The sequence below is a fragment of the Balaenoptera musculus genome, chromosome 3 (assembly GCF_009873245.2).
Source record: "Balaenoptera musculus isolate JJ_BM4_2016_0621 chromosome 3, mBalMus1.pri.v3, whole genome shotgun sequence".
Taxonomy (NCBI): domain Eukaryota; kingdom Metazoa; phylum Chordata; class Mammalia; order Artiodactyla; family Balaenopteridae; genus Balaenoptera; species Balaenoptera musculus.
This window is the reverse complement of record NC_045787.1, coordinates 126,532,805-126,554,436: the sequence shown is the minus strand read 5'-3', so window position 1 is coordinate 126,554,436 and position 21,632 is coordinate 126,532,805. Positions and strand designations below refer to the sequence as shown.

At 43.0% G+C, this 21,632-nt stretch overlaps 1 protein-coding gene across 1 annotated transcript in view; it reads left to right on the top strand.

The window, feature by feature from the left end:
* The first annotated feature begins 3,005 nt into the window (after window positions 1-3,005).
* LOC118893467 (proton-coupled amino acid transporter 2-like) overlaps window positions 3,006-21,632 on the top strand; it is a 28,925-nt gene continuing 10,298 nt past the window's right edge. Inside the window, exons 1-7 of the mRNA XM_036849057.1 lie at window positions 3,006-3,294; window positions 6,512-6,602; window positions 7,223-7,311; window positions 7,861-7,956; window positions 11,626-11,710; window positions 15,011-15,229; window positions 16,622-16,720. Coding sequence (XP_036704952.1) covers window positions 3,131-3,294; window positions 6,512-6,602; window positions 7,223-7,311; window positions 7,861-7,956; window positions 11,626-11,710; window positions 15,011-15,229; window positions 16,622-16,720 — 843 coding nt within the window. The 5' untranslated portion in view covers window positions 3,006-3,130. The remainder of the gene's footprint in view (window positions 3,295-6,511; window positions 6,603-7,222; window positions 7,312-7,860; window positions 7,957-11,625; window positions 11,711-15,010; window positions 15,230-16,621; window positions 16,721-21,632) is intronic.

Genomic DNA, 21,632 nt, shown 5'->3' with positions numbered 1-21,632 from the left:
TGGCAGGCCCTAAAATTCATTTGGAAGTTTGATTGATGCATGAAACCCCAAAGTCTTGAACCACATAAACTATGTACATGGGAGGGGTTTTTTTGTTTTGTTTTGTTTTGTTCAAATTCTGGAGTTTCTACTATGCACTAGGGATATAAGGGAACATGGGAATAACTAAACTACAGCTTCAGAGGCTTGGATTCAAATCAGAGCCCTGCCTTTAGGCAAGTGAAGTAAACTTTTCTGAGCCTCGGTTTCCTCATCTAATGAGGATAATAAGAGTGCCTACCTTATGTAACACACTTAGTCTAGAGCTAGGCACATGTGAGTGTATTATCATTTTTATCTAGGCAACAGGAGAGCCATAGTAAACAACCACAGGCTATGAAAAGGTGCCTGAGGAAACAAGGATGGGGTAATAAATTCCACCTGAGTGTTGGTTTCATTGTTGTTTTTGAAGTCCCTAACTTCCAGCCCAAAAGAGTACTTGTGTTCATTTCCACCAGATTATATTGGGTTGGCCAAAAAGTTCGTTCAGCTTTTTCCGTAACATCTTACAGAAATCCGAACTTTTTGGCCAACTCAATACAACCTCAGGCAAAGCATTCCCCAGCTGTTTGCCTCAGTTCTCTAATTTACTAAAGAGGGGCAATTCTTCCTAGTCCATAGAGTAGTGGAACTCAAACTCTGGCCAGTATCAGAACCACCTGGGGAACTTGGTAAAAATAAAAAGGCCGGAATTCTCCCTACTTCAATAAGTCTGGGTCTCTGTGTGCTTTATTATCTCCCCAGATGATTCTGATAACACATCAACTTTCCAAACTGCGATGAAAGAATAAAAAACACAAGGTTCTCTGTTTACTCTAAAGGGTCATAAATGATTCTCATTACTTAAATCCCATTTGTTCCACCTTCTATGGAGAGGTCAGGCAGTTTAGGCTGTCCTCACATAAGTTGTATGTGCCCCAACCCAAGAGGAGCTGGACCTGCATCTCAGCATCCAGTGGGAATGAAAAACACAGGCCCTGGGGTCCTCAGTCCCTCGGAGGTCCTCTATAATCTAGCACCTATTTCACCAAGGGGGAAAGGGGAGCAATACCTTTCCCAGGATCACAGTAGCTGTATGGTAGAGCTGTAGTGGAACCCAGAGCTACAGATGCCTGGACCAGTGTTAGAAGGGATTATTTTGGAGGCTCTCATCCTGGAAGAATCCCTCTTGCCTGCTGACAGGTGGTACAACAAGTTGGAAGTCTGCAGGCAGTGCCCTGCAGGTTTTCTTATAGGTGATGATATCTGGGAAGGGCCCCAGCCAAATTCTGATATTCCAGCAGCCCTGTTCCCAAAGGCTTGAAGATTAACTCAGGGTTCTTCTCCAAACCTGGAGAGGAAAGCAAGAACTAGTCTTTTTTTTCTTTTTTTTTGGCCGCACCGCATAGCTTGTGGGATCTTAGTTCTCTGACCAGAGATTGAACCTGGGGCCACCACCGCAGTGAAAGCGCCAAGTCCAAACCACTGGACCACCAGGGAAGTCCCAAGAACTACTCTTATTTCTGAACATCTCAAGACAATCTTATTTACTGATCTTGTTGCCAGAACAAGAAAAAAGATCTATCGGTGGATGAGATCTGAGATTAGCATCACATTATGGAATCTCTGCCACCCCACAGGCCAGGAATACTGCCACTTAAATGGTGCTGGGCAAGGGAATAGAGGATGTTTCTCAAACCACAGTGAGTGTTTCAGTTGATTCAGAGCAAGAAACTTGAAGAGTGGGGCAAGGATTCAAACCAATAGGTCAGTGTAATGGTCAAAGCCTCAGCCTTCAGAGATAGAAAGATCTGACTAGGGTAGAGTTTGGGCTCTGCAGAGGATTTGCTGTGGCCTCGGGCAAGCTATTCTTTACTTCCCTGAGCCTCAGTTTCCACATCTGTAAAAACAAAATAACAGTGCTACCCAGAGAGGTAGACAGGCTTTGTGGAGTCTGAAGCTTATACCACTGGGAAGGGGATTGGGGGTAGCAGTAACGGGTGGAGAGAGCCTCTTTAAGAAAAAGAACACAAAATTACAAATTCAAAATTGCATGTAAGACCTTGGAAAGGGTCCCATGTGAGGGAGGGGCCCAGACAAATCTGTCTCGAATGCTACCAGTTAGCTGTGAGACCATTTAAATAAAGCTCATGGCACATGAGATGATGACGTGGGGAATGGTATGGCTTGAGTAAATGCTATAATTTTGAGGGAGGAGGAAATTTTGGCCCATTCATCTGTCACTGAAGCAGAGATAATGACAGAGAACGGAACACTAGAGAAACCTCCAAAGCCTTCTTTAGCTGCAGAGTTCTGTCCTGACTGCCACATGTGACCTTAGGCAACTCACACCCTCTCCTGAGGCCAGCGCTAGGCTAGGGGTTGAACAATCTGCCTCTCCGCCCCTTTCCAAAAGAATCCCGACTCCTCTCTCCCTGGAGCCTCACAGAAGCTAAGAAGCAGTTCGAGGTGAGTAAGTGCTCCTTTTTTTCCAGCTTAAGAAAGGGGAGCTCCCAGAAGGATGCCTTAGAGCAGGCATGCAGCCAGTGAGAAGCGGAGCCCCTGCCCCAACGGAGGTGGCGGGGCGGGATAGATATTCTCTTGGATGTAGAAATAGGTTATTGGCTAAAAAGCCTGACGCGTTGGGCTCTCGTCCCTACTCGGTCACTTTTTTAGCTATGTGACCTTAGGCAGGTCCCTTTAGTTCAGAGCCTGATTTCCTCATTAGTTAATTTATAGGACTAAGTGAGAAAATGTAGGTAAAGCACTTAGAAGAGCATCTATCCCTTAGTGAAGTGATTAATAAATAGTAGTTATCAAAATGATCAGTGTCATAGTCGCTGTTGCCGTTACTGTTGCTAGGTAAGCGGGGATGACTCCCTCCCCAGTCCCCTGCCCTCCTCTCCTCCTCCTCCTGGGCATTGCTCCTCTTCCACTGGGCTTCTTCGGGGCAGGAGGCACACCCTCCAGCGGAGGTGGGTGGGGCCTCGTTCCCACTTGGCCAGCGCCTGCTAAGGCACAAGCCGCTGAGCTGGGGTTTGCACCTGACTGGACACCTTCCTGCTCAGTGCAGACCCCACCATCACCGGGAGCCCTCTCTTTGTGAACAGCCATGCCCATGACAAAGAGTGCCGGTGGTCCCCAGGGAGCTGTTGACCTCAAACTGGACCTCAAGTCCTCTTACGAAAGTGCCAAGAAGTTGCAGGACAAGGATTCCGGTTTCTTGGATGGAAGCCCTTCTGAGTCGCCGGACTCGGAGACGACCAAGGGCATAACGTGAGTGCTCTTTTCTGCCATCCCCAGTTCTGCCTTCCAGCCTGGAAGCTTGCAGTGGCAAAAAAACCTGAGGGGGGTGTGTCTGACCCCCAGCCCATCATGCAACCTTGGGGAAACCAAAGCTGCAAAAGGTGCAGTCAGAGACTGAGTCAACTTGAGAACTTAAAGGGGCAGGAGGGGAGACTGTCAGAAAGCCCTTAGGATAGAGTGATCTAGCCCCCAACATGTGCAGGTGGGGAAACTAAGGCAAGTTACCCCAGGCCACGCACTGGCTCATTGGCAGGATGGGGGCTGGACTCCAGTGCTGGCCCTGGAGTCTGTCTGTCTGTTTGTTTGTTTGTTTTTAATTGAAGTATAGCCTTAGAGTCAGTTTTGCTCCTGGCCAGTCCTGATAATGTCCGGGAGGGGGGCAGAATCCCCAGCTTCTTGGTGGAGAAGGTGACACGAGCTAAAACCACAGACAACCAAGCATTGCCTCCTTCCTGCGGTTACCCGGGCCTCTACTTCCATTGACAACTGCAGTGACAACATCAAAAGCACAGTATGTAGAAGAGTCTAGTTTCTTCCACCTCCCTGGGGTGTGTTTGGGGGGAAGAGGGGGGGTTCACTCGTGAGGCTTTCAAACCGTGATAAGGAGGGGTGTACTGAAAGAGTTTCGGCAGGGAAGCCAAGCTCCAGCTCCCTTCGCCTCCACCATTAAAGCAGCATGGCTAGTTCACTGAGGAAAAATGGGTGGGGCGACTGGCTGGCGTGGTGGTCAGGTTCCACAGCTCTATGAAGAAAATGTTGACCCTGTCGGTGTAGTAGAAAGGTCACTTGCATCCAAGGTGTGAGTCTGCTCCTTCTTTCTCAAAGCCTCAGTTTTCCCCATATGCAAAATGGGGACACATTGTTGGCAGTGTGAATTTAAGGAGGTTGCCTGTGGCAGTTACATCTGAAAGGTTGAGTGTTGTGTGGGTTGGGGGAGAGTGTGCAGCAAAGAGGGAGAAAGAGGCAGGCAAAGCTCCTCCCACTGCCACCCTGCAGGACCATTCAGGGATGGACACAATGACTGACGTTGTGACCGGGTTCACTTGCCCCAGGGCTAGTCCCCCAGGGTTGCTAAGAATTCAGGATCCTGAGGGTGAGATCTCCAGGCCTTGGGGCATCCACTGCTGAGGTGGGCTATTTCTCCATCGGAGGCCTTGAGGGAACCAGTCCTGAACGGTTGGGTTGGAATAGTGACATCTTATGGAAAAACCCAAACGAACTTTTTGGCCAACCCAATAAGATATGGTTTGATGGCAATTTTAGCTACTTAAGAATCAGAGAAGAAAGCAAGTCAGAACTAGCTCCTGGCTTGGAGGGAGGTAATAAACAGGTTGGGTAAGCATGGTACCTATGGAGTTAGCTCACCGGGGTTTGAATTCCCACTTCAGCTACTTACCAGCCTGAGCAAGTGATAGAACTTAGTACTCTAATTTCTCCCCTGTGAAATAACAGTTGGCTCCTCCCCAGGGTGGCTGCAAAGGCGATTTGTGCAGGAAGCCCCCAAGCTTAGTGCCCGTAAGCCGACTACTGTGACTACAGTGACGTTCCGAAGTCACCAAAGGAGTTAAGGCTAGAACCCAGATCTCCTGCCTCCCAGCCCAGTGCTTTGCACAACTCACCACATTATTAAGTTGTCTTAGTCACCCAAAGTTAAATTCTGATGTCCTAAGTCCTTTAGTTAGAAATTTCCAAGTGACCCTTTGACCCTAGTTGCAAAACAAGCCCATCATTGGATTGGAGGGCCGTGAGGTGCAGTGCTCAATCAGCGATGTTGACACCTACAGGGAGAGAGAAGGGGACGCAGAGACTCTCCACCCTCTTTCTCCCACAGTTTTTCCCTTTAACCCTTAACAAATGGCAGATCCTCAGGAAGCTAGAGGATTCAGGGATTAATATAAAGAACATTTATATTAATCCCTGAATGTTTGGGGCAGTTCTTCCAAAAATATTCCTCCTAACATTCATAGAGGCTCAGCAAAGTGGACATGTTGCCCAAGATAACACAGCTAGTTAAGTAGTAGATCAAACCCATGCTCCCGAAGTAGAGGCGTGGAGTCTTAACCACTGGACCACCAGGGAAGTGCAGCCTTGGGTTTTAATCCCTGGTTTGTCCAACCCCAGAGACCAGGCTCCTTCCATAATACCTCTGCTGTTCTTCACAGTAAGTCTCTTCACTTGGAAGGCTCTCCTGGGGAATTTCCAAGGTTTCTCAAGTTATAAATGTTAACCCGATACTCATCTTAGTTTAACCTCGTCCAGGTACAAAGAGGTGTAAAAATAGGTTGTTTTGTTAACTCACCGCCAGAGAGGATACCTCCCTAGAACTTCACCCCGGGTGGCTTAGACCTTGTCTTCTGGACCACCTTCACATCTGTCTTAAAAGTCTGAGTGTTGTGTTTTGTTTTTGCCGGAGGTAGGAGGAGACTTGCCATTCCCCAGTTTGATGTCCTGGCCTGAGGGAAAAAAAAATCCCTCTGGAGCCCAAACCCTAAATAACCCTGTCCCAACAGACCCCATCTGGGGACCAAGTCATTTGGCCTCTTCATTCAGAAGTCACAATGATTTCTCTTTGCTGCCTGCCCTTTCTCCTTTTCTCTGAGTTCAGTCCTATATCTGCTACCAGTATTATGACCTTGGGCTGTTTGCTGCCCTCTCTGAGCCTTACTTCCCTCAATTATGAAATGGGGCTGTCCCTTTAACCCATCTCTCTGGGCTCCTTTCCGGGAGGCAGTCCAGTAGAAGTGGGATGAAGAACAAAGACTCTGAGGCAGTTCTGGGTTCAAATTCTGGCTCCGCAATATATCCTTAGATAAGTCATTTTTAAAAATCTCTATTCCTCAGTTTCCTCATCTGCAAAATAAGGGCAATAACCTACTTCCTTGTCTTGACAAGAGGATTAAATGAGAATAATACATGTAATCCTTAGCATAATGTCTGTTATATAGTAAGTGTTCTAATGGCATATATTGAGTGTTAGCTGATAAAACCAGGACAGTTCTGGGCAAACTGGGATGGTTGGTCACCCTACATGAGACCCAGAGTGCCAGCAAAGGCCGTGGAGACTAAGAGACAACCAGGAGCCCACCTATCCAGCTCAACTCTGGTGTGGGCACGCTGGGACAGAATGCCTGTTGGATCTCCTCACCTCTGCACACCCACATGCTCATGTCTTTTTCCTCTCCTTTAGAGCATTCCAGACCTTGGTTCACCTGGTGAAAGGTAACCTAGGCACAGGGATCCTGGGACTACCCCTGGCTACGAAGAATGCAGGCATCCTGGTAAGAGGGGCTGCCACAGGTGGGGCCAATACAACTGGATGGTAGCAAGGAGGTACAAGGACAGCCTCTAAAGGTTTATAGTGGCCTACAGTGAGCAATCTTTCTGAAAGGCAGCTTGGTCCAGACTTGGAGTCTAGATATCTAGCCTAGGTTTGAGTTCTGGCCCTGCCACAGGCTTTGAGTGGCCTCAGCAAGCCAGTTGTCCACTGTGCAGGCCTCAGCTTCCTCCCCTGTGGAATGCAAGGGTTGGACTATGACTGGTTTTCCAGCTGTGCTCTGTAGAGCACTAGCTCCCAGGGGCACCTCAGAGGCCACTGAGGACCACAGTTCTGAGCCCTTACTCCTTCCACCGTACCCCACTGTGACTGCCTTTTGCACTTTCCCGGAGTACGACTTGAGAGCATATTTGCAAGAATAGATAACATTGTAAGTCAAGTATACTTCAAGAAAGAAAAAAGAAAAGAAAGAATCGCTGTTACTGCTAAAAAGGGTTTGCAAACCAGTTTGCTAGAAAATTCTTGGAGTTCGGAATAATATCTGCACTACCAAATCTCTCCTGGCCGAGTTATTCACAAGTTCATTCTCTTCTCTCTTCCCTTGCCCCTTGGCCCTTCCTCCAGATGGGCCCTCTCAGTTTGCTGGCCATGGGCTTCATCTCCTGCCACTGTATGCACATCCTGGTCAGGTGCGCCCAGCGCTTCTGCCACAGGTGAGGAAAACACCGTCCTCTTGTCACTTCCTTTGGTACTTGGTTCTCAGGGACATCCCAGAAGCATCCCACATATAACAAGAGTTCACTTCTTAATTTCTTCCAACAAGGCCAAGAAAAAGAGAAAAGCATTTGGGGCAGGGAGCTAAATGAAGCTCTACCACATGACTCATTAGGTGATCTCAATCAGGCCATTGTGCTTATCTGTTTGGCTCATCTATAAATTGGGCATAAACAATCCATGCCTAACCCTGCCTCAGAGAATTGTCATGAGGATCCAGTGGGATCAAGGATATGAGAACTACTGTACCCATGCAAGGTGTGTATTATTACCCATGTTATATAGTCACCGTCCCACTTGACATGTAAGGAAAACAAGCCACCAAGGAAATACCACCAGGTGTCAAAACCTGAACTAGAACTTGGGTTTCTGCCCCAGTGTTCTTTCCATTCTAGCTGGGTTCTGTCTTGCTATGCGTCTCCTGACTTTTCAGTATATTATCTTAATTTAAACTGCCTCTTGGTAACTGTATGCAGTCTCTCCTGCAGACTGAACAAGCCCTTTATGGACTACGGGGACACGGTGATGCACGGACTAGAAGGCAGCCCCAGCACCTGGCTCCGGAACCACGCCCACTGGGGAAGGTACCTTGGTCTTGCTTTGCCCAAAGTAGGGAGGACGTGCAGCTGTCAGGGATGCTCTCTTCCCTGGAAAGTTGGCTCGTGTAACACAGAACACTGGACTTCACATGAAAGGGATTCAATGGCAGTCTTCCTGATCCAGCCCCGCTCCTTGTATATACAGGGTTCTCATTCCTTTGCTATGCAACTTGAATATCATTCACTTTTTTATTAAACCACATTTATCTAGTTGCGACTATGTACCAGGCCCTAGAAATACTGTGGGCAACAAGGCAAACAAAGCTTTGCCCGTGCAGAATCCATAGTCCAATGGGAAACACAGACCTTAAACAGTTTAGGACACAGTTACTTAATAGCCACTGGGATAAGTACCATGAAGGAAAGAAGCACTAGTTGCTACCAAGCAGGTAAGGAGATGTACGTAGGTTCAGGTACGCTTCCTAGGATGGAACAGTTGAGATGAGTTCTGAAGGAAGGCATTCTTAGGAATGAGGAATTACCTAGGGAAAAGTGGGCAGGAGCCTGAAGGGCCTTCCAGGAAGAGGAGCAAGCTATGAAGGTCCTGAAGCAAGAGGGAGTATGTGACAGTTTCAGGGTAAAGAACGACCAGGTAGCTTGAGGGCAGATAGGGAGATGATGCTGAAGAAGGATCCAAGGGCCCAAACAAGGTGTACATTTTAGACCCTCTTCAAGGTCTTGTTCTTTTCTTAAAAGCAACCAGGAAACCATTGGAGGGTTTTAATCAGCGGCTTTCCTGTTTTAATCATATTCGCATTGTCTGAAGATCTGTCTGGCTTCTGTAAGGAGAAGAAATTGTAAGGGAGCAAGAATAGAGTTAGACCCATGAAGAGGCTGTTGACAATGTCCAGGCAGGTGACAGTGATGGCTGGGTCCAAGCTGGTGGCAGTGGGGATGGAGAAAAGTGAATTTGGTCATGATTTGGATCCCAGGGTTGTGGGGAGAGGAAAGAAAGAGTCAAGGTTGACTCAGGCTTCTGATGACTTGTGTTTTGCATATTCAAGCAGAGATGTCAAGTGGGTAGTTATATGTATAGGTTTGAACCTGTCTTCATGCAGGAGACACTGAAGTCATCAGCTATGATGCCAGGGGACAGAAGAGGTCTCTTAGGGAGAGAGTATATAGTGAGAAGAAAAGAGAGAAAAAGACCAAGACGTTGAGGGTTCCTTGGTGAGCTGAAGTCTACCTCCTGCAACCTCCACTTTTTTGCTTTTGGAGATGATGGAAACAGTCAACGCCTGTCTCCTGGTACTTGGGACTAAATCTACTCTTTTGTCTTTGTTTTCCCACCTCTCCCCACCCTGTCTGTCTACTCTTTTCTACTCACCTCTAGATTATCAAAGTCTCTCTTGAACTGTGATACCCCAAACTGCACTGCCTGAGGTGTGCCTTGCCCACGAGCATCATGGGTCTGGCATGTCTCTTGACCCAAAGCCCATTCACATACTGAATTAATAAATTCAGCCTATGAGCAGACTAGTAAGGCTATGGGATGACTTCCAGTATTTTCCCAATTGTGTGACTCAAGAGGTGGCTTTTGCCTGTCGCAACCCGTCAGATCCTTCTACTTATTGTTGGGCATGTAAGGTAGATCTTCCTGCTCTATTTAGGAATTTCACTCCACTAATTGTCTCCTCTCCTATAACTTGAACTTCTTTTTTGAACTATGGGCTCTTCCTCTCAACACTGAAATGTGTTCATGTATCTCCATCTTAAAACAATAAAATAAATTAATAAAGCCTCCTGGACCTTATATCGTCCTCTATCTCATATTCATTATCTGATTATTCAACAGATATATACTGAATACCTGCAGTGTGTCAGGAAGTGCTTTAGGCAGTGGGTTTACAACGATGAACAAAATGGGCACCTTCAAGACTGGAACTCACACTCTAGCTTTATGAAAGAATAGCCCACCCTCTAATTTTACATCCATACACCCCATTCACACCTCCTTCATGGGTCACCTGGCTTTCCTGTCCTGTACTTCTACTGAAGTCCTTTCCACCAGTGTCCTAAAAGACCTCCCTGTTGCACCTTCTTTGCCCTGGAGAACCTCTCAGCAGCAGTGGGTACAATTGACTGTTTTCTTCTTCAAACATTCTCTCTTCACTTGGCTTCTATTAAACCCTTTTTCATCCTAGTTTCCTACCTACCTCTCTGGTCATTACTCTGCAGGCTTCTTCGTTTCTATCCTCCCTTTAAATGTTGGTGTTCTCTAGGGTTTGGAACGCTGCCTTCTCTTCTCACTCTGCACACTTTCCAACACTAATTTGCCTTCTCAAGGCTTTATCCATCACTGACAAATCAACATTTCCAGACCCCAGTATGTGGTTGTCTCCTCAATGTCTCCTGTAGGAACCTCAAGCTCAACAATTCAGGTACTGAATGTGCCATTTCTTCCCCTTCCCCTAAAACCTGTTCTTCCTTCTGAGTTTCCCAGTTCATTTTGTTGTCCAAGCCAAAAACTTGTCACTCACCTTAAGTCATTTCCTTTTTCCTTCCCCTAGATGTAGGTGGTCACCAGGTTCTGTAAGTTCTAGTTCCCTAGTATCTCTTAAAATGCTTTCAGTTCTCTCACCCTAACAGCTACGTCTTTGTCCAGGTGGCTGCCATCTTTCACCTCCATTATCTGGTCTTCCCATCCTCAGTCTTGCCCCCTCCAGTGGACTCTCCACATGGCAGCTAGAGAAATCTGCCTAATCCCTCTGCTGAAATGCTTTTTCCTCACTACTTCTTCGCCATCTGCCCCTCCTCTTTATTCCTTTTTTTCTTCTCTCACTCTCTTTCTTCCTCTTCCCAGGGGACTCCCGCTCAGGTATTGGTTTTTTCTAAGAAGGCTGTCTGCTCTTTAATTCGGGTAAAATGCCCTTTTTACCATGGCCCTTAGTGCCATATTATTATTTTTTTAATTAATTTATTTCTGGCAGCACTGGGTCTTCGTTGCTGCATGCGGGCTTTCTCTAGTTGCGGCGAGCGGGAGCTACTCTTTGTTGCAGTGCACGGGCTTCTCATTGCGGTGGCTTCTCTTGTTGCAGAGCACGGGCTCTAGGTGTGCAGGCTTCAGTAGTTGTGGCTCACAGGCTCTAGAGCACAGGCTCAGTAGTTGTGGCACGTGGGATTAGTTGCTCCACGGCATGTGGGATCTTCCCGGACCAGGAATCGAACCCATGTCCCCTGCATTGGCAGGTGGATTCTTAACCACTGCGCCACCAGGGAAGTCCCGCCATATTATTTTTTATCCATCTCACCCACTAGTCTCTAAACCACTAGAGGAAAAGAACACGTGTTATTTGTCTGTGTATCTTCAGTGCCTAATACGGTGTCTGGTACATGGTAGGAAAAAATTTTAATGATTGCTAATAAGTTGTGCCTACTGCCTTACATCAATTAGTATCAACACAGAGCTGGGTATGGGGCAAGGTTCCTGAGGATGAAGAATTTTACCACTGCTGAGTTGAGAGTGTGGAGGTGGTTGAGAAACATGTTTTTCAAAGAACTATTGTTACGTCCCTTCTACTGCCCCATTGTTGATTGTGGTAGCAGGACCGAGGGTGCTGGTCGAGGGTCACCAACCCCTGGGAACAGAAACGGAAATGACAAGCCAGCTCTTCTTTTATAACAAGTTTTTTTTATTTTTCTCTCTCTCCTCAGGCGTATGGTGAGCTTCTTTCTTATAGTCACCCAGATGGGCTTCTGCTGCGTGTACATTGTGTTTCTGGCTGATAATTTAAAACAGGTAGAGTCTTCTAGAGAAGGTGGGAGGGAAAAGAACATGGAAAAGGAGGGTCCTCTTTTTCTAGTTGTTCAACAAATAGCTTCTTCTCTTTGGGCCCTAGTGTCCTCATCATACAATGAAGAAAGTTAAACTGAGTGTTATCAAAGAACCCAGGCTTCCCCCAGTTCACATATCTGCAGATTTCTGTAAGTGATTACTTTATCCACAGTACCCTTTGTCCAAGAGTTGTCTCTAAAACTGGACCTGTCCTCAAGGTTGGTCTTTAAAATTGAGCTGGAAGTAACCTTGGATTTTGTCAATCGTCCTGCCTTGGTACGTAATCATCCTTAACTCTTCTTAAACTGATATAGGTCTTTTTGAATGATACCTAATCTCTGGGCCATCTTTATCTACCTTTAGCTGTTTAATCTCCTTGGTTTAACAGTTTTTTGTCCCCGAGAAATTCTTCTGATCTAACCCAATAGTTATCTTGGAGCAATTTGAGCAAAGTAATGTGGGTAATAACAGAGGCTATCCTTAATCAATAAGCTTAAAAAAGAAAACTATTCTTCAGGGCTCTTTTTCTGTTTATAGTACTACCAGAAATTTGGAAATGTAAAAAAAAAATTTAAAAGAAGGAAAAAAATAGTGAGAATTCAGAATTAGCTTCTATTATGTGTCAGGTACAGTGCTGATCATTTTATAAGCTTTCCCTCATTTAATTCTCTCCATGGTCTTATCAGAGTAGGTACTATGGTTATTCCCATCTTGCAGATGAGAAAACTGATGTTATGAACTCTATAATGTATGTAAATATGGTCACAGAACAAAGGTTAAAAACACAGGCCTTTTTAACATCACAGCTCAAGTTTTTAAACACTATGCTATACTGCTTCTCAAAATAAAACAAAATTATTCTTAATCCAACCACTCATGGATTGTTTTAAATGAGTATTAACTGATTAGCATTTTTCAATGTCCTTCAATTTTTTAGTGTAATTTTTAATAGTTTTAGAATTTTCCATCGTACAGATGACTTAGTCTTTTATCATCTGATATTTTCTGTTTTTCTACTATAATCTGTTTTTCTACTATAATCTGTACAAGTCTTTGTACAACCCTTTATTACTTTAGTATATGTATTTTTTAAGTAAAATTACTGGGTCAAGGAATTTGATTTGAAGGCTCTTAATTGCCAGATTGCTGCTTGGAAATCAATCTGACATTAGCAGAACTTTATCAATCATCTGTCTAGAGACAAGCTAAGCATTATCTCAAGGAGTTTTCAGACTAAGTGGGATGTGCTCTAAGACATATAAAAAGCTAAATATCAATATAATATGTTGGTGTTGGGTCAGAACTCCACTAACACCCTGAGGTTGGGGATGCTTAATTGTGAGCTAAGGGGCAGAAATGTATGGGAGCAGGAGAGATCATTGGAGCAAGAGAAGGCTCCCTTGAGGAGATGCACCTGAGCTGGGCATTGAAGGGCAGGTTGGAGAAGTAGTGGCAGCCAAGGTGGGAGGAGGAATAAACACCTGAAGGCAGGAATGTACAGGACTTGCTCAGGAGAGACAATACAAGTGGTTGTAGAAGAAGGTGTGGGCCTTGGGAGAGGAAGAGCTTTCACAGTTGAATGGGTCCATTTATGGAAGGCCTTGAATACCTGGCTAATGTTCCAAGTATTTTTCCTACTGTAGTGAGGAATCAGAAAATAACAAGACTTAATGATTTATTTAAGTATTCATGATGTGTTAAATGAAAAGGAGATTTCTTTTTTTTTTAATTAATTAATTTATTTATTTTTGGCTGTGTTGGGTTTTCGTTGCTGTGCATGGGCTTTCTCAAGTTGCAGTGAGCGGGGGGCTACTCTTCATTGCAGTGCGCAGGCTTCTCATTGTGGAGGCTTCTCTTGTGGCAGAGCAGGGCTCTAGGCGCACAGACTTCAGTAGTTGTGGCACACGGGCTCAGTAGTTGTGGCTCGCAGGCTTTAGAGCGCAGGCTCAGTATTTGTGGCACACGGGCTTAGTTGCTCTATGGCATGTGGTATCTTCCCGGACCAGGGATCGAACCCATGTCCCCTGCATTGGCAGGCAGATACTTAACCACTGCACCACCAGGGAAGTCCCGGAAAGGAGATTTCAAAATAAGAGTGTATACTATAATTTCAGTCTTGTAAAATAAAAAGGATGTGTGTAATACATGTAATTTGTGATACTGCATAGAAAATGTACAGATGAATATATTGCAAGGCATTACCATGGCTACCCATAGGTACTGAGATTATCATTGATTTTACATTTTCTTCTTGCTTAAATCTAGTTTCTAATTGTTCTGCAGTGGACTGTGTTGCTTGCACAATAAGACTGTAGCCATTAAGTCATGCTGATTCCAAAGGAGGGTGGTACCCTCCCTCCTACCCCCACTTTGCTGGGAGGTATTTGTACAGTGTGCAGGGGGTGTTCCTTGTTTGTCGCAATGACGGGGGGATGCTAATACCTTTTACTGGGTGGCGTCCAGAGATGCTAAATGTCCTGCAATGAATGGTCAAATGCTCACAAGGAAGAGTTCTCTCACTCAAAATGTCAGTGTTGGTCCAATTAAGAAACAGTAAGTGATGAGCTTTTTTGGTTATAAGCAAAAGAAACAGATTCAGTGGAACTTAAGCAGAGAATGAGTTTAGTGGAAGAATATTAGCTAACTTCCAAAATGACAGAGAAAACTAAAAAAAAAAAAAAAATGGGTCTCAGAAAAGGACAGGAACAGGAACCAGGGCAGCTAGGGGGATGTCGATAGAACTGATGAGCAGTCTTCTCAGGGATTCCCTCTCATAATTACTGTTTACCCTTTTCTAGGTCTGCCTTGTGTCATTTTGCTTGTTATTTAGATTCATATTCCAGGGAGAGATGTGAGTGCCTCTGCTTGAGTCAAAGGCAGTGCTTTGGCTCTGCCACATGATTGTGATTTACAGTCCACCAAGGTTGTATTCATGTGGGAGAGAATGCACCAAAAATAAATCAAACTCAGGAGGAATGGATTCTGCGTTGCCAAAAGCTAACAAATAGCCACTCTAAGTTTAGGTATTTATGTTTATTAAGTTTGTTTTTTATTAAAGTTATTTCTGCAGCTTCTGTTGAGGAAGTATGGTGCAGAAGATGTGCAGTAAGAAGTCCTAAAGTCACTCTCACTCACTCTGAGACCCTGGCACGTGAGACATGCTAGCTCTTTGTGAGGGAGTCTGATTATGGGCCAGGCACTGAGCTAATCATGTGGCCAGAAGATTCATCGAATCTCCCCTTGCTTTTCCCATTCCTCTCCCAGGTAGTGGAAGCGGTTAATAGCACAACCAACAACTGCCATTACAACGGGACAGTGATCCTGACGCCCACCGTGGACTCTCGACTCTACATGCTCGCCTTCCTGCCCCTCCTGGTGCTGATAGTCCTCATCCGGAACCTCAGGGTTCTGACCATCTTCTCCCTGTTGGCCAACATCACCATGCTGGTCAGCTTGATCATCATCGCCCAGTCCATCATCCAGGTTAGCACACCACACTCCTCACTCCTCTAGTGGGCAGAGCCTTTTATCAATGACAGACTGACACCTGGGGCCAGCCCTGAGGGTAGATAGGTATGCACTCCCCTCGTCAGCTTAGAACCCACTTTACTGTAGCATTTCTTCCACAAAGATGTCTCTGTGCACTCTCATTTTTCTGGGTATCTTCTCTTTGATGTTCCTTCTCCAATACTCGTTTTATGTCAAATCCTGGTTTTAGAAAAAAATTATGCTTTGCAAGGAAAATATCTTGATTGGTTAACTATAGACCATTCCTGTAATGGCTGGATAGCAGCAAAAGGCAGATAAAAAGCAGGATTTTCTACCACAGCTAAACCTTATTGAACTAGTCTTACATCCTCTAAGCTATAATTCCAAGTAATTGCAAAATTACCCCTAGGGGACTCAAGAGAAAACAACAACAACACCTAATATTTAGTCACAGAGGTATAAATAGAAAGTCTTGAAAGACCACAAACAAATCTATCATGGTGTAAATCACACATCTTTGAAGTTGAGTATGGATATTCATTTTCCCTCAGTTTCCCACTTTTCTCTCCTTTCTAATTTTCATTTTATAATGGACAAGGCTACATAGAAATTTAAATCCAGAAGACCCTTGGCATGCCTAATACCTTTCAAGATGTTTTCCTCTTTCAGAAGTCACAAGAAAAAAACGTTATTTTGTCCATGGAATTTAGTAAAAATAACAGATTAGCCAAATATTTTAGGATAACCACAGATAAGTCTTAAGGCAATATTGATAGATTCTACAAAATTGAATTCCCCAATGAAATAGCTACCTCTGATTTATTTTTGGACTATTCCAGAGGTTGCTCAGTTAGAGAAATTGTTCTGTCATTATTTTCACATACTAGGTCACAGGGTACATAAAATATTTATTCCACACACTTTCTTCTCCTTCTATTTACAGCTCATTGAAGAAGAAAAGGGGACTTTCATATTTAACTAATTACTTTGGGCTCCCTAGAATATCACTGTAACTATAGTCACAGTAATTTCCAACATCTATAACCACTGGTACATTCAAAGTGTTCTTGGGCACTTTAGGCTAGTACTAAACTGTGGTGTGTAAGATTTTCTTCTGGAGGATTCTGATAAACCAGACTCCCTCTGTGAGATCCCTGATCCTTCAGTACTTTGATAATACCTTAATCTTTCTTTCCTCTGGCTCTTTGGTATTGGGAAGTGTTAAAATCAACTCTGATTGTTGCCTACTTCCTTTTGAAGTTTTCTGAATTTCTTGATATTCAATTTTTTTTATAATTCAGCTTTACTCTCAGAATACTCTTCTCTTAAGGGAGCCCAAACATGCTTTGAGAGAAAATGTCTTTACCACATTTCTCTCCCCCATAGGGAATTCCAGACCCCAGCCACTTGCCACTGGTAGCAAATTGGAAGACCTACTCGCTCTTCTTTGGAACAGCCGTTTTTTCATTTGAAAGCATTGGTGTGGTAAGGTTTCAATTGGGGTAGACTTTGCAAGGTGCTGTGGGTGGCCTTCTGAACAGGAGCTGGGAGCTCTGGGTTCTGTGTGCACGGGAGAAACTAACCCCTGACCTCACTTGGGTCAGCTGGAGAAACTAACCTCTGACCTCACTTTGGACCAGCAGGAGAAAGTAGGTTATAGCAGAGAGGTTAGAGCAGTCAGGAGAGTTTTATTCCTGTCCCAGTACATTTGTTAAACATTTATCTTCATATCAACATGTATTTATTAATCTTTAAAAATCAAGATAAATGGAGGTGTACAACTTAAATTACAGGACTTTTATGAAACATAAAGGAGTTTTAAACTGAAAAGTACAGTTTATTTGCAATGGATTATTATATAGTCTCTACTGCCACACTTGAGGAAGGATAGTGCTGTGTATAATTTTTTTCTTCCAGTTTTATTGAGGTATAATTGACTTACAACACTGTATAAGTTTAAGGTGTACAGCATAATGAGCTGACTTACATATGTCATGAAATGATTATCACAGTAAGTTTAGTGAACATCCATGATCTCATACAGATACATAATTAAAGAAATAGAAAAAAATTTTTTTCCTTGTGATGAAAACTCAGGATTTACTTAATTTTCATATATAGAATAGTGTTAATTATATTTATAATTGACCTACAGCACTATGTTAGTTCCTGTTACTTACAACATAGTAATTCAATATTTCTATGGCTTTCAAAATGATCACCATGGTAAGTCTAGTTACGATAAATGTCACAATACAAAGATATTACATAGTTATTGACTGTTTTCCCTGTACTGTACATTTCATACCTGTGACTCATTTATTTTGCAAGTAGTAGTTTGTACCTCTTGTACCTCTATGCTTTTTAAGTTTACTTTTAATTTATATACAGTACAATTCACTTTTATTTGGTGTACATCCCTTTAAGTTTTGAGAAGTGCAGAGTCATAGATGCACCACAATCAGAACACAGAACAATTCCCCCACCATAAAAAGCTCCCTTGTGCTGCCCTTCTTGTAGTCAACTTCCCCCCACTCCCACTAACCCCTGGCATCCGCCTTCTGTTCTCTGTCTCTATTGTTTCACTTTTTCCAGAATGCCATCCACATGGGATCATACGGTATGTAACCTCTTAAGCTTGGCTTCTTTCACTTAGCTGCATGTACGGCCATCCACGTGGTTGCATGCATCAGGAGCTTGCTGCTTTCTACCGCTGAGCATCCACTGTGTGAGCAGTACCACGGTTTGTTTAACCATCACCTGTTTAAGGACATTTAGGTTGTTTCTAGTTTCTGACGATTATGAGTAATGCTACTGTAAGCATTTGTGTACAGGGTTTTGTGTGAACATACGTTTTCATTTCTCCAGGAGTAGGTTTGTTAGGTGACATGTTAATGTATGTTTAACTTTATAGAAAATTGCCCAACAGTTTTCCAGAATTGCTATACCATTTTGCATTCCCACTGGATGTATGAGTGTTAGAATTCCTTTGCATCTTTGCTAGTTCTTATCTGTGTTTTTAGTGTTTTTTTAAATTTTAGCCATTCTAATAGGTGTGTAGTGCTATTTGATTGTGATTTAATTTGTATTTTACTAATGACCAATGATTTTGAGCATCTTTTTATGGGCTTATATGACATCTGTGTATCGTCTTTGGTATAAGTGTTCAAATCTGCTAATTTTTTTTTTTAAATTTATTTTTGGGTGTGTTGGGTCTTCGCTTCTGTGCGAGGGCTTTCTCTAGTTGCCGCAAGTGGGGGCCACTCTTCATCGCGGTGCGCGGGCCTCTCACTATCGCGGCCTCTCTTGCTGCGGAGCACAGGCTCCAGACGCGCAGGCTCAGTAATTGTGGCTCACGGGCCTAGGTGCTCCACGGCATGTGGGATCTTCCCAGACCAGGGCTCGAACCCGTGTCCCCTGCACCGGCAGGCAGACTCTCAACCACTGCGCCACCAGGGAAGCCCCAAATCTGCGAATTTTTAAAGAACTGAGTTGTTGTCTTTCATTGCTGAGTTTTAAAAATTCTTTATATATGCCAAATGCAAATCCTTTATTAGATGTGTAATTTGCAAATATTTTCTCTAGTCTGTAGCTTGTCTTTTCATTCTCTTAACATTGTCTTTCATAGAGAAAAAGTTTTAATTTTGATGAAGTTCAACATATCAAAATTTTTCATTTATGGCTCCTACTTTTGGTGTTTTATCTAAAACACTTTGCCTACTCCAAAGTCACAAAGACTTTTCTCCCGTATTTTCTTCTAAATGTTTTGTTTTCATTGTACATTTAGATCTATGATACATTCTGAGTTAATTTTTGTTAAAAGTGTTTATAGGTTGAAGTTCAATTTTTTTAAGGATGCCAATTATTCCTTCATCATTTGTTGAAAAGACTGTCTACTCTCCATTGAATTACCTTTGCATCTTTGTAAAAAGCTAATCGATATATGAATATGGGTCAGTTTCTGGACTTCCTATACTGATTCATTGATCAATGTGTCTTTCCTTTCACGAATACCAAAATATCTTGATAACACAAGCTTTACCTTAAAATCATGTAATATTAGAGCTCCAACTTTGTCCTAATTAGTATTTGTGTGATACATTTTTTTCCATCCTTTTAATTTTTCTATCGAGATAAAATTCACCATTTTAACCATTTTAAAATATATAATTCAGTGGTTTTCATTGCCTTCACAATATTGTGCATTCATCACCACTATCTAATTCCGAAACATTTTCATCATCCCAAAAAGAGACCCTATGCCCATTAAGCAGTCAGTCTCCATTCCCCTCTGCTCCCAGCCCTGGCAACCACAATCTTTGTCCTTTAATTGGTGTGGTGAGACCATTTGCAGTTAATGCAGTTATTATGTTTCTTAGGTCTGCATTTTATTATTTGTTTTCTGTTCTACCCTTCCTTTTGCTTTCCCGTTTTCTCTTTTTGCCTCCTTTTGGATTCTTTGAATACTGTTTAGTATTCTACTTTAGTTTGCCCATCGGAGGTTGTATCTGTATCTGTATATCTTTCTATAATACTTTTCATGGTTGCTCTAGGGATTACAGTATACATATATAACTTTTCACAGTTTACTTACAGTTAATATTTTATCATTTCTAGTAAACTATAGAAATCTTATAGTTGTAGAGTTTTTTTTCTTTCCCCCCTTTTTGTTGTAATGCCCATATGTATTACTGCATTGGCCAAAAAGTTCGTTCGGGATTTTTAAGGAAAAACTCAAACTTTTCGGCCAACCCAATACATCTAAATATATCAAAACACCATCAGAAAAATGTTATAATTTTTGCTTTCAGTAGTGCCACATGGCCCTTTTGATAAACTTACTAAGGGAAAAATAGTCTAATGTATCTATCCAGGTAACTACCATTTCTGTTGCTCATTCCTTATTCCTGAAATCACAAGTTTCCCTCTGGCATCATTCCCTTCAACAGGAAGAAACTCCATCATTATTTCTTTTAGACTGGTGACAAATTTTTTTCATTTTTTTTAATCTCAGAATATCTTTATTTTTTGCCTTTATTCCTGAAGGATGTTTTTGCACAATATAGAATTCTAGGTTGGCAGTCTATTTTTAGCACTTTGAAAATATGGTATCCCTTCCTTTTGCCCTCAATGGTTCTGGTGAGAAATCTGCAGTTATTTGAATCATTGTTCCCCTATATGTGATGTTGTTTTTTATCTGGTTACTTTCAAGATACTTTTCTAAAAATCTTTGGTTTTCAGCAGTTGTATTGTATTGTCTGGATTAGTTTTCTTTGAATTTGTCCTGTTCGAAATTCACTTAATTTCTTGAATCTGTAAATATATGTCTTTTACAATTTGGGAAGTTTTCTTTTTTCAAAAAGTTTTTTCTGTACCAATCTCTTTTTCTTCCCCTTCTGGGACTCCAGTGACCTGAATGTTAGACACTTTGATATATGTCCCACTATTTTCTGAGGCCCTATTCATTTTTTAAAATCGTTTTTTTCTCTTTTATGTTCAGATTCAATAGTTCCTATTGATCTATTTTCAAGTTCACTGACTGTGTTCTGTCATTTACATTGGGCCTCTCCAGTGGGGTTTTTCAGTTCTAAAATTTCCATTTGGTTCTTTGGTTCTTATTCCTTCAGCTTCGTTGCCGAGAACTTATATCTGTCCATTTGTTTCAACAGTGTTCTCCCTTACTTCACAGAGGATGGTTATAACAGTTGCTTTAAAGTCTTTGTCTGATATTTCCATAATTTTAGTCATCTTAGGGTTGGCATCTGTTGTCTTTTCCCTTGAGAAGTGTTGAGATTTTCCTGGCTCTTTGTATGTTGATTAATTTTAGACTGTATCCTACACATTTTGAATATTATTTTATGAGACTCTGGAGCCTGTTAAAATCCTCTGGAGAATGTTGACTTTTTTACTTTAGCAAGCAGTCAATCCGATTAGATTCAAACTACAAGTCCCGATCTCCCTTCAGTAGACCTTGGTTTTAATATGAGATTAGTTTTCAAAGACTTTGAAGTGATGTTTGGCTTCACCTTGCTTATATGCTACCCAGGGGCCAGACGGTGGTCTGTCTACACAATAGTTCTCAAAGCCTTTAGTTTGATGCTTCACATCAGTTCCATACATGTACAGCTCAGGGCTAAGCCCAGACTTCATTCACAGGGATGAAGGGAATCACTTTCTCTGGCTCCCTCCTTTCCGTGTTTTCCTGCACACTCACCAGTGTGCTGCACATTCACCCAGCAGCTTCTTTTTCTGGTCCTCTGGCTACAAAGCCAGGGTTTTAGCCTCCCTATACTCCTATACACTTCTTGTGACTGGGCCTAACTCGAGGGTGAGCACTGAGAGTAAAAAGAGAAGAAAAGAGCAATAGGGGTTCCTTCCAGGTCTGGCTTCATGGGCA